At 48.8% G+C, this 15,851-nt stretch overlaps 2 protein-coding genes and 3 non-coding genes across 7 annotated transcripts in view; 1 reads left to right on the forward strand and 4 right to left on the reverse strand.

Annotated features, from left to right (window-relative positions):
• The window catches only part of ldhba (lactate dehydrogenase Ba), a 55,218-nt gene extending 42,186 nt beyond the window's left edge, over window positions 1–13,032 (forward strand). For all 3 annotated transcript variants that reach the window (XM_068307237.1, XM_068307240.1, XM_068307238.1), the window contains exons 7-8: window positions 10,388–10,511; window positions 12,198–13,032. In XM_068307237.1, coding sequence (XP_068163338.1) covers window positions 10,388–10,511; window positions 12,198–12,365 — 292 coding nt within the window. In that variant the 3' untranslated portion in view covers window positions 12,366–13,032. The remainder of the gene's footprint in view (window positions 1–10,387; window positions 10,512–12,197) is intronic.
• On the reverse strand, window positions 469–541 carry trnak-cuu (transfer RNA lysine (anticodon CUU)). Its single transcript has one exon. It is a non-coding gene; the product is annotated as a tRNA-Lys (tRNA).
• trnak-cuu (transfer RNA lysine (anticodon CUU)) lies at window positions 1,929–2,001 on the reverse strand. Its single transcript has one exon. It is a non-coding gene; the product is annotated as a tRNA-Lys (tRNA).
• On the reverse strand, window positions 7,856–7,928 carry trnak-cuu (transfer RNA lysine (anticodon CUU)). The gene has a single exon. It is a non-coding gene; the product is annotated as a tRNA-Lys (tRNA).
• A 767-nt stretch (window positions 13,033–13,799) lies between the features above and the next one.
• On the reverse strand, window positions 13,800–14,585 carry kiss2 (kisspeptin 2). The gene is made up of 2 exons (XM_068307568.1): window positions 14,257–14,585; window positions 13,800–14,059 (listed from the first exon to the last, which is right to left on the reverse strand). Exons 1-2 carry the CDS (start codon window positions 14,360–14,362, stop codon window positions 13,800–13,802), a joined length of 366 nt encoding a protein of 121 aa, XP_068163669.1. The 5' UTR covers window positions 14,363–14,585.
• Window positions 14,586–15,851: the final 1,266 nt, after the last annotated feature.

The raw sequence follows: 15,851 nt of genomic DNA on the forward strand, positions 1-15,851 counted from the left end.
ACGAGTCTGTCAGTAAGAGTGTCATGCTCTACTGACTGAGCTAGCCGGGCTGTTCTTGTAAGTAATCTTTTTCTTTCCACCATCCAACTTCACAGCGAGTACCGTCTAATCTCTGTTCCCCAAGACAAGACCTAAGACATTATCAGGGGATTGTTTCGATCCATCATCCTCTGGATTATGGCCCCATCATACTTCTGCTGCACCACTCTGCGGATAAGCTCCAGGACCCAATGTGGGGCTCAAACCCTCGACCCTGAGATTAAGATTCTCATGGTCTACCGACTGAGCTAGCCGGGCTGTTCTTATAAGCAATTGTAGTTCTTTCTGCCTACCAACATCACAGCTAGTACAGGCTAGACCTCTGTTGCCAAAGAACTAAAATATTAGCAGAGGATGGTTTCGATCCATCGACCTCTGGGTTATGGGCCCAGCACGCTTCCGCTGCGCCACTCTGCTTACAAGTTCTTGCGCCCAACGTGGGGCTCGAACCCACGACCCTGAGATTAAGAGTCTCATGCTCTACCGACTGAGCTAGCCGGGCTGTTCTTCTAACCAATTCTAGTTCTTTCTGCCAACCAACATCACAGCTAGCACGGGCTAGACCTCTGTTGCCAAAGAACTAAAATATTAGCAGAGGATGGTTTCGATCCATCGACCTCTGGGTTATGGGCCCAGCACACTTCCGCTGCGCCACTCTTCTTGCTTGCTCCTGCACCCATTGTGGGGCTCTTCCTGACAACTCTGACACTAAGAGTTACCTACCAACTGAGCTAGCCGTGCTGTTCTCGTAAGTAATTCTAGCTCTTTCGACCAACCAACTTCACAGCGAGTACCGTCCAATGTCTGTTCCCCAAGACAAGACCTAAAATATTAGCAGAGGATGGTTTCGATCCATCATCCTCTGGATTATGGCCCCATCATACTTCGCTGCACCACTCTGCGGATAAGCTCCAGGACCCAACGTGGGGCTCAAACCCACGACCCTGAGATTAAGATTCTCATGGTCTACCGACTGAGCTAGCCGGGCTGTTCTTATAAGCAATTGTAGTTCTTTCTGCCAACCAACATCACAGCTAGTACAGGCTAGACCTCTGTTGCCAAAGAACTAAAATATTAGCAGAGGATGGTTTCGATCCATCGACCTCTGGGTTATGGGCCCAGAACGCTTCCGCTGCGTCACTCTGCTTACAAGTTCTTGCGCCCAACGTGGGGCTCGAACCCACGACCCTGAGATTAAGAGTCTCATGATCTACCGACTGAGCTAGCCGGGCTGTTCTTCTAACCAATTCTAGTTCTTTCTGCCAACCAACATCAAAGCTAGCACGGGCTAGACCTCTGTTGCCAAAGAACTAAAATAATAGCAGAGGATGGTTTCGATCCATCGACCTCTGGGTTATGGGCCCAGCATGCTTCCGCTGCGCCACTCTTCTTGCTTGCTCCTGCACCCATTGTGGGGCTCTTCCTGACAACTCTGACATTAAGAGTTATCTACCAACTGAGCTAGCCGTGCTGTTCTTGTAAGTAATTCTAGCTCTTTCGACCAACCAACTTCACAGCGAGTACCGTCCAATGTCTGTTCCCCAAGACAAGACCTAAAATATTAGCAGAGGATGGTTTCGATCCATCATCCTCTGGATTATGGCCCCATCATACTTCGCTGCACCACTCTGCGGATAAGCTCCAGGACCCAAGGTGGGGCTCAAACCCTCGACCCTGAGATTAAGATTCTCATGGTCTACCGACTGAGCTAGGCGGGCTGTTCTTATAAGCAATTGTAGTTCTTTCTGCCAACCAACATCACAGCTAGCACCGGCTAGACCTCTGTTGCCAAAGAACTAAAATATTAGCAGAGGATGGTTTCGATCCATCGACCTCTGGGTTATGGGCCCAGCACGCTTCCGCTGCGCCACTCTGCTTACAAGTTCTTGCGCCCAACGTGGGGCTCGAACCCACGACCCTGAGATTAAGAGTCTCATGCTCTACCGACTGAGCTAGCCGGGCTGTTCTTCTAACCAATTCTAGTTCTTTCTGCCAACCAACATCACAGCTAGCACGGGCTAGACCTCTGTTGCCAAAGAACTAAAATATTAGCAGAGGATGGTTTCGATCCATCGACCTCTGGGTTATGGGCCCAGCATGCTTCCGCTGCGCCACTCTTCTTGCTTGCTCCTGCACCAATTGTGGGGCTCTTCCTGACAACTCTGACACTAAGAGTTACCTACCAACTGAGCTAGCCGTGCTGTTCTCGTAAGTAATTCTAGCTCTTTCGACCAACCAACTTCACAGCGAGTACCGTCCAATGTCTGTTCCCCAAGACAAGACCTAAAATATTAGCAGAGGATGGTTTCGATCCATCATCCTCTGGATTATGGCCCCATCATACTTCGCTGCACCACTCTGCGGATAAGCTCCAGGACCCAACGTGGGGCTCAAACCCACGACCCTGAGATTAAGATTCTCATGGTCTACCGACTGAGCTAGCCGGGCTGTTCTTATAAGCAATTGTAGTTCTTTCTGCCAACCAACATCACAGCTAGTACAGGCTAGACCTCTGTTGCCAAAGAACTAAAATATTAGCAGAGGATGGTTTCGATCCATCGACCTCTGGGTTATGGGCCCAGCACGCTTCCGCTGTGTCACTCTGCTTACAAGTTCTTGCGCCCAACGTGGGGCTCGAACCCACGACCCTGAGATTAAGAGTCTCATGATCTACCGACTGAGCTAGCCGGGCTGTTCTTCTAACCAATTCTAGTTCTTTCTGCCAACCAACATCAAAGCTAGCACGGGCTAGACCTCTGTTGCCAAAGAACTAAAATATAAGCAGAGGATGGTTTAGATCCATCGACCTCTGGGTTATGGGCCCAGCATGCTTCCGCTGCGCCACTCTGCTTGCTTGCTCCTGCACCCATTGTGGGGCTCTTCCTGACAACTCTGACATTAAGAGTTATCTACCAACTGAGCTAGCCGTGCATTTCTCGTAAGTCATTCTAGCTCTTTCGACCAACCAACTTCACAGCGAGTACCGTCCAATGTCTGTTCCCCAAGACAAGACCTAAAATATTAGCAGAGGATGGTTTCGATCCATCATCCTCTGGATTATGGCCCCATCATACTTCGCTGCACCACTCTGCGGATAAGCTCCAGGACCCAATGTGGGGCTCAAACCCTCGACCCTGAGATTAAGATTGTCATGGTCTACCGACTGAGCTAGCCGGGCTGTTCTTATAAGCAATTGTAGTTCTTTCTGCCAACCAACATCACAGCTAGTACAGGCTAGACCTCTGTTGCCAAAGAACTAAAATATTAGCAGAGGATGGTTTCGATCCATCGACCTCTGGGTTATGGGCCCAGCACGCTTCCGCTGTGTCACTCTGCTTACAAGTTCTTGCGCCCAACGTGGGGCTCGAACCCACGACCCTGAGATTAAGAGTCTCATGATCTACCGACTGAGCTAGCCGGGCTGTTCTTCTAACCAATTCTAGTTCTTTCTGCCAACCAACATCAAAGCTAGCACGGGCTAGACGTCTGTTGCCAAAGAACTAAAATATAAGCAGAGGATGGTTTAGATCCATCGACCTCTGGGTTATGGGCCCAGCATGCTTCCGCTGCGCCACTCTGCTTGCTTGCTCCTGCACCCATTGTGGGGCTCTTCCTGACAACTCTGACATTAAGAGTTATCTACCAACTGAGCTAGCCGTGCATTTCTCGTAAGTCATTCTAGCTCTTTCGACCAACGAACTTCACAGCGAGTACCGTCCAATGTCTGTTCCCCAAGACAAGACCTAAAATATTAGCAGAGGATGGTTTCGATCCATCATCCTCTGGATTATGGCCCCATCATACTTCGCTGCACCACTCTGCGGATAAGCTCCAGGACCCAATGTGGGGCTCAAACCCTCGACCCTGAGATTAAGATTGTCATGGTCTACCGACTGAGCTAGCCGGGCTGTTCTTATAAGCAATTGTAGTTCTTTCTGCCAACCAACATCACAGCTAGTACAGGCTAGACCTCTGTTGCCAAAGATAGATAGATAGATAGATAGATAGATAGATAGATAGATAGATAGATAGATAGATAGATAGATAGATAGATAGATAGATAGATAGATAGATAGATAGATAGATAGATAGATAGATAGATAGATAGATAGATAGATAGATAGATAGATAGATAGATAGATAGATAGATAGATAGATAGATAGATACTTTATTAATCCCGGAGGAAATTGCACATATCCACTGCTCAGGCATTACATAACAAATAATACTGGATAAACACCAGGAGAAAAGGAAACATTGACACCACAGGACATACCACAAGACATACATTACACTAACAGACAGACACATGCAGCACTAACAGGACTTATATACTAAACTATAACTAAAATATAAACAGTATAAAATTTAAAAATATTACAGTATTAAAATATAAACAATTTAAAGTAAAATCTAAACAGTATAAAATTGAATTAAAATATAAAACAGTATAAAAAATAAATATATATATATTTATATATATATATATATAAATGTATAACAGTATAAAATTAAATTAAAATTAAATTAAATTAAATTAAATCCATATTCAACCCCGTGCTGACCTCGCCACCTCCCCCCCGCTCTTCCTGAGAGAGTCATTGTACCCCCTGATGGCACGGGGCACGAAGGAGGACCTCAGCCTCTCTGTGGAGGCGCTGTGTGACAGCAGTCTGCCGCTGAAGGTGCTTCTCTGCTGGGAGAAGGTGGTGTGTAGGGGGGGGCTGGTGTTATTCATGATAGCCTTAATTTTAGACATGGTCCTGCTCTCCAGAATTATATCCACAGAGTCCAGGCTCAGCCCGACCACTGAGCCCGCTCTGCGGATGAGTCTGTTCAGACGGTCCATATCTCTTTTCCTGGCCCCCCCACCCCAACACACAATGGCGTATGACAGCACACTGGAGACTACGGACTGATAGAACATGAAAAGGAGCTTAGGACAGATGTTGAAGGAGGCCAGCCTCCTTAGGAAGTACATCCTGCTCTGCCCCTTCTTGTACACACAGTTGGAGTTGAGTGACCAGTCCAGTCTGCTGTCTAGCCGCAGTCCCAGGTACTTATAGTTTTCTACCACCTCCACCTCACTGCCTTTGATGATCACTGGCTGTGGAGAGGGAGGTGCCCGTCGGAAATCCAGAACCATCTCCTTTGTCTTGGAGACGTTGAGCTGGAGCTGGTTCTGTTGGCACCACTCCACAAAGTCAGCCACCAATGCCCTGTACCCCCCCTCATCACCCTCCCGGATACATGCCACTATCGCGGTGTCATCGGAGTACTTCTGTATGTGGCATGTATCAGAGTTGTGCTTGAAGTCTGATGTGTAGAGGATGAAGAGAATGGGGGATAGAACGGTCCCCTGTGGCGCCCCCGTGCTGCTGGTCACCATAGAAGACAAACAGTCCTCCATACGGACGTACTGGGGTCTGTCCGTTAGGTAGTCCGTAATCCAGCTCACGAGGTAGGGGTCCACAGCCATGGAGGTCAGTTTATCCTGCAGGAGCTGGGGCTGGATGGTGTTGAAGGCACTCGAAAAGTCGAAGAAGAGCACTCTGACGGCACAGCCCCCGGCGTCCAGGTAGGAGAGTATGCGGTGGAGGAGGTACATGACAGCATCGTCAACCCCAACCTTGGCCTGATAGGCAAACTGGAGAGGGTCCATAGCACCCTGCACCTGTGGACGCATGAGCTCCAGGACCAGTCGCTCTAGGGTCTTCATTACGTGGGAGGTAAGAGCGACCGGTCGGTGGTCGTTGAGCTCAGTAGGGCGTCCTTTCTTGGGTACAGGGACAATGCAGGAGGTCTTCCACAGTGACGGGACCCTCCCCAGCCGCAGACTGAGGTTGAACAATTGTTGCAGGGGGTCCCCTAGTTCCGAAGCACAGGCTCGGAGGAGTCTTGGGGAGACCTTATCTGGTCCAGCCGCCTTGTAGGGACGGAGCCTCCTCAGCGTTGTCGTCACCAGGTCTGCAGTGATGATGGTCTCGGTCGTGGTGGGAGCAGGAGGTAGTGGCGAGGTTGGAAGTCCAGTGGTTGAGGTGGGGCCGTTGAGCTTCGCAGTTCTTGGAGTGGGCTCGGGAGAAGTGGCAGGGGTGGAAGGAGAGGAAGCACAGGAGGAGGGAGCATCAGTGAAGCGGTCTGTAGGGCCAGGAGAGGCCTGTAGGCCAGGAGAGGTCTGTAGGCCAGGAGAGGCCTGGGACGAGGAGCCGGGAGTGGTGGGGGAGCTGAACCGATTGAAAAAGCTGTTAAGTTCATTCGCTCGTTCAATATTCCCCTCCACAGTGCTGCGCCCTTTCCCGTGTCCGGTGATGGTTCTCATCCCATTCAAGACCTCCCGCACTTGGTTGCGCCCCAGTTGCTTCTCCAGCTTCCTCCTGTACGCCTCCTCGGCCTCCCTCAGGCAGAGTCTCACTTCCTGCTGGGCCTTCCTCATCTCCTCCTCGTTCTTGCTCCTCAACGCCCGCTTCTTCCTGTTCAGGACAGCCTTGACTTCCTTGGTTACCCATGGTTTGTTGTTTGGGTAACACCTGATTGTCCTGACAGGGGCCACGGTGTCCACACAGAAGTTCATGTAGTCAGTAAAACACTGAGCTGCCCCCTCAATGTCTTCCCCATGTGAGCCCACAATAACATCCCAGTCGGTGGTCTGGAAGCAGTTCCTCAGCATCTCCTCTGCTTCCGGGGACCACCTCCTGACCTGTTGTGTTGTTGCTGGCAGCCGTTTCACCAGCGGGATGTAGGTGGGCTGTAGGTACACTAGGTTATGGTCTGATTTACCTAGTGGAGGGAGGGGGGTGGCGGTGTATGCCTCCTTAGCATTAGTGTAGAACAGATCGATGGTTCTGTTCTTCCGTGTGGGACAGTCTACACACTGGACCATTGTGGGGAGAGATGAGTCCAGGGTGACGTGATTAAAGTCACCGGTGATAATGACGAGCGCCTCCGGGTGCCGGGTCCGAAGAACAGAGGTGATCCCACAGATGGTCTCTCGTGCCGTCTCAGGGTCCGCACGTGGAGGGATGTAGACAGCGAGGACAATGACGTGTGAAAATTCACGCGCCAGGTAGTAGGGTCTGATGCTAACAGCTGTTAGCTCCAGATTGCGGTTACACAGTGTTGATTTCACCGTCACATGTCCCGGATGGCACCATCTATCGTTGGTGTAGATGATTAATCCACCTCCTTTCTTCTTACCGGCGGTGTTCGTGTCCCGGTCCGCTCGTACGGAGGAGAAGCCGGTTAGTCGGACGTTAGCGTCTGGCATGTCGCCAGTTAGCCACGTCTCAGAGAACACCAACAAGCTGGTCTCCCGGTAGCGCTGTTCAGTCCTGCACAGCGCCGTCAGTTCGTCCAACTTGTTGGGTAGAGAGTTCACGTTCCCCATGATGACGGAGGGGACGGAGGGCTTGACTCTCCACCGGTTAGCGGCTCTAGCCGTTAGTCTAGTCCTTTCAACTCGACCCGCTCGGCATCCGTGATATCTCCGTCGGAGCTCAGCGGGGATGAGATCGCGTGTTGCTGGGTGTCCTTTGACCCTCATGGACATCAACTCCTCCCTGGAGTACACCAGCATATTACTATACATTATCTAATTTAACGTTAGAAAAATACACGCAGAAACATAGAAAAAAACGCAAAATTATGCAAACAAACTCGCTCTGAGCAGAGGAAACTGCAGCCTGCTCGCGTATGCGCAGAAGAAAAAGAACTAAAGAACTAGAACTAAAATATTAGCAGAGAATCGTTTCGATCCATCTACCTCTGGGTTATGGGCCCAGCACGCTTCCGCTGCGCCACTCTGCTTACAAGTTCTTGCGCCCAACGTGGGGCTCGAACCCACGACCCTGAGATTAAGAGTCTCATGCTCTACCGACTGAGCTAGCCGGGCTGTTCTTCTAACCAATTCTAGTTCTTTCTGCCAACCAACATCACAGCGAGTACCGTCTAATCTCTGTTCCCCAAGACAAGACCTAAGACATTATCAGGGGATTGTTTCGATCCATCATCCTCTGGATTATGGCCCCATCATACTTTCGCTGCACCACTCTGCGGATAAGCTCCAGGAACCAACGTGGGGCTCTAACCCACGACGCTGAGCTTAAGAGTCTCATGCTCTACCGACTGAGCTAGCCGGGCTGTTCTTCTAACCAATTCTACTTCTTTCTGCCAACCAACATCACAGCTAGTACCGGCTAGACCTCTGTTGCCAAAGAACTAAAATATTAGCAGAGGATGGTTTCGATCCATCGACCTCTGGGTTATGGGCCCAGCACGCTTCCGCTGCGCCACTCTGCTTGCTTGCTTCTGCACCCATTGTGGGGCTCTTCGTGACAACTCTGACATTAAGAGTTATCTACCAACTGAGCTAGCCGTGCTGTTCTTGTAAGTAATTCTAGCTCTTTCGACCAACCAACTTCACAGCGAGTACTGTCCAATCTCTGTTCCCCAAGACAAGACCTAAAACATTAGCAGAGAATTGTTTCGATCCATCATCCTCTGTATTACGGCTCCAGCATATTTTCGCTGCACCACTCTGCTTATAATGTCTTGCGCCCAACTTGGTGCTCCACCCTATGATCTTGAGATTAAGATTCTCATGCTCTACCAATTGAGCTAGCCGGGCAGCTTTTGTAAGAAATACTACTTCCTTCTGCCAACCAACATCACAGCAAGTACCGGCTAGACCTCTGTTGCCCAAGAGAAACCCTGGTTTCGATCCATCGACCTCTGGGTTATGGGCCCAGCACGTTTCCGCTGCGCCACTCTGCTTACAAGTTCTTGCGCCCATCGTGGGGCTCGAACCCACGACCCTGAGATTAAGAGTCTCATGCTCTACCGACTGAGCTAGCCGGGCTGTTCTTCTAACCAATTCTAGTTCTTTCTGCCAACCAACATCACAGCTAGCACGGGCTAGACCTCTGTTGCCAAAGAACTAAAATATTAGCAGAGGATGGTTTCTATCCATTGACCTCTGGGTTATGGGCCCAGCATGCTTCCACTGCACCACTCCTTTTTATATTCTCTTGGTCCCAACGTGGGGCTGGAACCCACAACCCTGAGATTGAAATCCGCATGCTCTACCAGCTGAGCTAACCGGGCTGTTCTTATAAGCAATTGTAGTTCTTTCTGCCAACCAACATCACAGCTAGTATGGGCTAGACCTCTGTTGCCAAAGAACTAAAATATTAGCAGAGCATGGTTTCGATCCATCGACCTCTGGGTTATGGGCCCAGCACGCTTCCGCTGCGCCACTCTGCTTGCTTGCTCCTGCACCCATTGTGGGGCTCTTCCTGACAACTCTGACATTAAGAGTTATCTACCAACTGAGCTAGCCGTGCTGTTCTCGTAAGTAATTCTAGCTCTTTCGACCAACCAACTTCACAGCGAGTACCGTCCAATGTCTGTTCCCCAAGAAAAGACCTAAAACATTAGCAGAGGATGGTTTCGATCCATCGACCTCTGGGTTATTGGCCCAGCACACTTCCGCTGCGCAACTCTGCTTACAAGTTTTTGCGCCCAACGTGGGGGTCGAACCCACGACCCTGAGATTAAGAGTCTCATGCTCTACCGACTGAGCTAGCCGGGTTGTTCTTCTAACCAATTCTAGTTCTTTCTGCCAACCAACATCACAGCTAGCACGGGCTAGACCTCTGTTGCCAAAGACCTAAAATATTAGCAGAGGATGGTTTCGATCCATCGACCTCTGGGTTATGGGCCCAGCACGCTTCCGCTGCGCCACTCTGCTTGCTTGCACCCGTTGTGGGGCAAGCACCACTCTGTTTATAAGCTCTTGAGCCCAACGTGATGCTCAAACCCACGACCATGAGATTAAGAGTCTCACGCTCTACCGACTGAGCTAGCCGGGCTGTTCTTAGAAGCAATTGTAGTTCTTTCTGTCGACCAACATCACAGCGAGTACTCTAGACATCTGTTGCCCAAGACCTAAAATTTTAGCACAATATTGTGAATATATTGGTAGAAGGATGTCGAGTTCTGAACTGCCAGGCAGGAGGCCTAGAGGAAGACCAAAGAGGAGGTTTATGGATGTAGTGAAAATGCATGTGTCCTGGTTCTCTTGTTGGTCAGGAGCTCTTCCTGTTTTAGTTGTAGTGGTCCCAGTGAGGAATGAACCTCCAGGCCTTCCAGCAGTAATGAAACTTTGACTCACTGGCCGTTGGGCTGATTCAGAGGGGTGTTAATGAAACTTAATCTCGGGAGCCACTGCTCCTTGTTGTACGCTAATGCAGTACAACAAATTTTACCACAGTGTACAGTTTTTGATTGTTTGACAATAAATGTAATTCTTACATTTGGAAATAATATATAATACACTACTGTGTGTCTCAGTGCCTATGAGGTGATCAGGCTGAAGGGTTACACCAACTGGGCCATCGGTCTCAGTGTGGCGGACCTGACGGAGAGCATCCTCAAGAACATGAGCCGCGTGCACCCAGTGTCTACTATGGTGAAGGTTAGACACACACACACACACACACACACACACACACACACACACACACACACACACACACACACACACACACACACACACACACACACACACACACACACACACACACACACACACAGTAAATAAGTGATACTAGGGGAGTTCATTGAACAGAACACGTGTGTTTGAAATGAAATGTGCTTCTAATTTTAGTATGTTTAGTATTTAGTATATTAAGTATACAGTAATCCATCGCTTCCTCGCGCTTCAAGACGCCTGGCTTCACTGCATCGCAGATTTTTACTCGGTAGTCACGTGATTATGTGCGCGCATGCTATTGGCTGACATCATCTGTGTGTGTGCAGCGCACCGACTCACGGTTCCTCCTGCGACTTTTCTTTAATTCAAAAGTGCTTTAAACAGGAGTGTTTTAAAGGTAATACAGATAGAAGGTGGTTTAATATCAGTATTGGGGGGGTTCAGAAACGTTTATCCATCCATCCATCTTCATCCACTTATCCCGCTCCCCAGACACCTCCTCAAGTTCCTCCAGGGGGAGCCCGAGGCGTTCCCAGGCCTGCCCAGAGACATAGTCCCTCCAGCGTGTCCCAGGTCTTCCTCGACATGCCTGGAACACCTCCCCAGGGAGGCGTCCAGGAGGCATCCTGAACAGATGCCCGAGCCACCTCAGCTGGCTCCGCTGGAGGTGGAGGAGCAGTGGCTCTACTCCGAGCTCCTCCCTGGTGACTGAGCTCCTCACCCGATCTCTAAGGGTGTGCCCCCCCACTCTACGGAGGAAACTAATTTCAGCCGCTTGTAACCGGGATCTTGTCCTTTCGGTCATGACCCAAAGCTCCTGACCATAGGTGAGAATAGGAACGTAGATTGACCAGTAAATCCAGAGCTTCGTCCTACGACTCAGCTCCTTCTTCACCACCACAGACCTACAGCGACTGCATCACTGCAGAAGCTGCACCGATCCGTCTGTCAGTCTCACGTTCCATCCTTCCCTCACTGGTCAACAAGACCCCAAGATACTTAAACTCCTCCACCTGGGGCAAAGACTCTCCACCGACCTGAAGAGGGCACACCACCCTCTACTGGTGGAGAACCAAGGCCTCAGATCTAGAGGTGGTGATCCTCATCCCACTCGTGTCACACTCAGCTGCAAACCGTCCCAGTGCAGCTGAAGGTCCAGGTTTAGACCTGGACCTAGATCTGGACTGAATAAGCAGTGTCGTGGAAATTTCTGTAATGAAGGCAATCACAAGGAGCTGTCTTTGAAGATTTGATTTGACTTTGCTGCAGCAGAAAGTGGGTGAGAGATGCCAGTCAACCTTCAGCTGGTTGTGTGTCTCACCGAATCATAATTCAGTGAGTGTTCAGTTTTATAGAGAAGGATATACAAAACAAATGGTCCCTCTTAAAGGAACAGACTTTATCAGATAGAAGGTGGGAAAGGCACAGGAGGAAGCTTCCCGTGGGTTCTGGCCTTGCAGACTAAGAGAGTTTTAGTAAGTGAGTAACTGTCTGTGGAGACAGTAATTAAAATTTTTCCATCACAGCAACAAGTATGATAAAATCCTTATTCCAGTGAGTTCATATTAACCATAATGTTTAACACCAACCATCTGGTCATGTGTGCAGTCCTGTTGAGGTTGGTGGGTTTCACTGGCCGTCCTCTCCTCTCTGTGCCGGTCTCTGCAGGACATGTACGGTATCGGTGAGGAGGTGTTCCTGTCTCTGCCCTGTGTGCTGAACAGCAGCGGGGTCAGCAGCGTGGTCAACATGACCCTGACCGACGAGGAGGTGGCCCAGCTGAGGAAGAGCGCCGACACCCTGTGGGGCATCCAGAAGGACCTGAAGCACATCTGAAAGCAGCAGAATCTCATCCACGGCTCCTGACCCTCTGTCCTGTCCTACTGTCCACCGTCTTAGACCCCATCACACCCACGCCAAGGCGTTTAGAAGCACATGTGTTGCACTAGAGATGATTTCCTCGTGTTTTTATCAGTGCATTACGACACCACCCATTTCATGTCTATCTAGAGAGAAGGTCACATCTCAACATGCTGGTGTAAACATGTCAGAAATAAGCACAATGGCTCTCCAACAGCCAGCAGGAAGTTTCTCTGTTGGGGTGTTTGAGCACATCCATGTTCCTCTAGTCATACTAGATCCTAGTATTCAGTCTGATCTGTGTTACTATAGACTCATAATAGACTCATGTATTCAGTTTGAACCGTGATCAAGCACAACCTCCAGGTAGAAAACCTCAGCTGGCCTCGTCCACCACGTCCTGACTCAGTCGTTCATCGAGGTGTCTGCTCGGATCGACCGACGGAACCCATCCAGACCTCCTCCTCCAGCAGCAGTGAACAGTCCTCGAAACAGTCCTGGAAACAGTCCTGGAAACAGTCCTGGAAACAGTCCTGGAAACAGTCCTGGAAACAGTCCTGGAAACAGTCCTGCAAACAGTCCTGCAAACAGTCCTGCAAACAGTCCTGTAAATGGTAGTGTGTAACTAAATAAATCTGAACCTTGAAACTGATTGTGTATCGTTTTTGTAAAATCACTTCTTCTCTAAACCTTTGAGGATGTTAATCATTCATTATTGCATTGTTTAATAGAATAGATGCTATTATCTTATTTTAGCTTATATACAAAGTTTATGTCCGTCAAAGGACTCATAACATCAAATATTAAAAATAATATTAACGTAATTTTCTTAATGCACGAAATAAAATGTAAAGGATCCTAATGTTCCAGGTATTCAGCAGTAATTTACTGTCAGGATTGAAACGCAGCTCTGAGATGCTCCATGAAGACATTGTCAAAGGGTTCATCTTTTCTACAGCAGTCCATCATTATGAGATTCAACAGGAAAGAATCCTTCAGTATCTACCTGACACGCATACTCAGTTCATCCTCCTGCAGAACGGCTCACTATATATGACCTATTGATTTTGTTATTCAGGAACTCATCTTCTATACTGTCCTCCAGTAGGAATTATGAACAAGTTGCTTATTGATTCATCACATCATTTACTACATCTGATCAGGACTTCAGCCACTCCTCATTCATTCATTGGTTCCCTGAAGTGCAGCTTAAAGAGGTTTGAATACGTTTTTGTGGTTTGTGCTTTGTTTCAAAATGAAGGAATGCGCCCTAACATTCAGTGTGATTCAGTGGGAACCCCTTAGAGAAATACTGAAAAAACGTTTGACAGCAAAGGTACAAAAGTTTTATTCACAGAAACATGATTTTAAGTGAAGTAATTCTAACGTACGGCAGTCATCTCTGGGTCTTCACGGGGGTCCTGCCAGCCCCAGCGAGGAGACAGGAAGTGGGGACAGGCGATCCGTCTGAGCCTTTTTGACAGCTCTCCTGTAAACGTAGCTGTCGTAGCGTTTCCCAAAGCGGAGGCCGAACGGGTTGAAGTTGAATTTACCCCTGCGGTCGTGGCACAGCAGCGGCTGGTCCTCGTTCTGCCGTAGGGAGAAGCACAGGCTGGGATCCTCCACCAGAAACTCTCCAGCCGTCCTCCTGAGGGCAGACAGGACGGATCCTGGGGAAACAGAGAGACAGGGTTTGTCCAGCGGGTTGACTCCAGTCAAAGGGGACAACATGACTAAATTAAAGGACCTGCATACAAAATCATCCAGCAAGATCCGAATGAAGCAGTACTGAACAAGTCTGATAGCTCATGCATGAAGTAATACCTTTAAATGACTAAAGCTATGAAGGTGTCATTAGGTGTCCTACCTGTTGCACGTGTCCTTTGAGGGTCAGGTCTCTGTAGCGACGCCCCAACGCTTCCCCCCACCTGTAGGATGACCACCCCCACCAGCACCAGTGTCAGCGCTCTCATGTCTGGACAGAATGGGACGAGTCCTCTGGGTCTGAGCTGGTGAACGTACGATCTGATGCGTCCGCTGTGATCGGGCCTCTTTATACGTCCACCAGCTGACCTCGTGCTCCTGAATCTGGCAGCCAATGACGACCACCTGCATCCCTGCTGGAAATTGCTGAAGCTGTCTGCCGCCGGAGCTTCTGAAATGCATCATTCATCAACTGTTCGGGGAAATAGTCAGCTAGTGGCGGGGCGCGAGACAACGTGTTCCTGCAGCGCTGACATGGTCGCATTAGCATCAGAAAGGAGACACAGAGGAGCAATAATCAGCCAGGATGGGTTCTAATCACCACTGGTAGAGCTCTGAATAACAATAAAGATACGGGGTAGATATGTCCAATGTAGGTCCACATAGAATGACTGAGATCAATAAAGAGGTCACTAAGCATCAACAGGTGAGGTAATAGGTGAATAAACAGGTGACCAAACGCGGCAGTGATCAATGAATTAAGAGGAAATTGATAAACTGATGGTAACAGCCTCAACACTTCTGAGGAGTAAACACTGTGTTTTTCACTCGCTAACAGGTGTTTGATGCTTTTCCATAGACTGGCCTTGATTGATGTGACGTGTGTGTCGTGCTCTATGTTGATGATCCTTATTACATGTTTACATGTTTACCTGTTTACTTCAGGAGAGGGGTCACCCCCCCCTACGGGGGGGGTGTCACTCTCCCGAGGTTCCCTCTTCCGTTCCGCTGTCGTCTGGTTTCTGTCTAAGGCAGAGGGAGTCTCTCTGTTCGGGTTGTAAAGTGTCGTTTGTGAGTTTGTGTCACCAGCAGGCGTCTGTTCACAGCTCCCAGCAGCCACACACCTACATGATCACCACCAGCTCATTCACCTCACATGAAACCAACAAAGGGCTCAGCCAGGAGGCAACGCTCTGAACTACACAACCAACAACAGACAGCATTACAATAGTACATCCACGTCCAAAGGATCACTTATTATATATTATAAGAAGACTGAACGATCAATGCAGCCGTTTGCTTCAGATACTTTTATATTTTAATTCCTTGCGTTGTGATTTTGAGAAATTGTCAAAATGTGTTTACTGTAAACAAAATGGAGCTCAGCAACATTACAACTAAAATGAATAAATCTAACCTGAAGTGGTTCCTATCTTACAACACGCAGACTTCGGTGTCTGACTGAAACGTGTGATCAACGTCATGTCAGTTTGGACCAGACATGAAAAAACTGTGAGTGGAGATGAATCCTTTCGTATTTATATAACTAAATAAAGAATAAAACCTAAAACTTTATTTGTTTTACAAACAGTTGAGCTAAAACTTGATGAAATATCAATTTTCTTTATTCAAGAAGTTTCTCCTCGTTCTAGTGACCAGGCAATGTGGCCTGTGTGTGTGTGTGTGTGTGTGTGTGTGTGTGTGTGTGTGTGTGTGTGTGTGTGTGTGTGTGTGTGTGTGTGTGTGTGTGTGTGTATG

This window comes from Antennarius striatus, chromosome 22 (assembly GCF_040054535.1).
Source record: "Antennarius striatus isolate MH-2024 chromosome 22, ASM4005453v1, whole genome shotgun sequence".
Classification (NCBI taxonomy): domain Eukaryota; kingdom Metazoa; phylum Chordata; class Actinopteri; order Lophiiformes; family Antennariidae; genus Antennarius; species Antennarius striatus.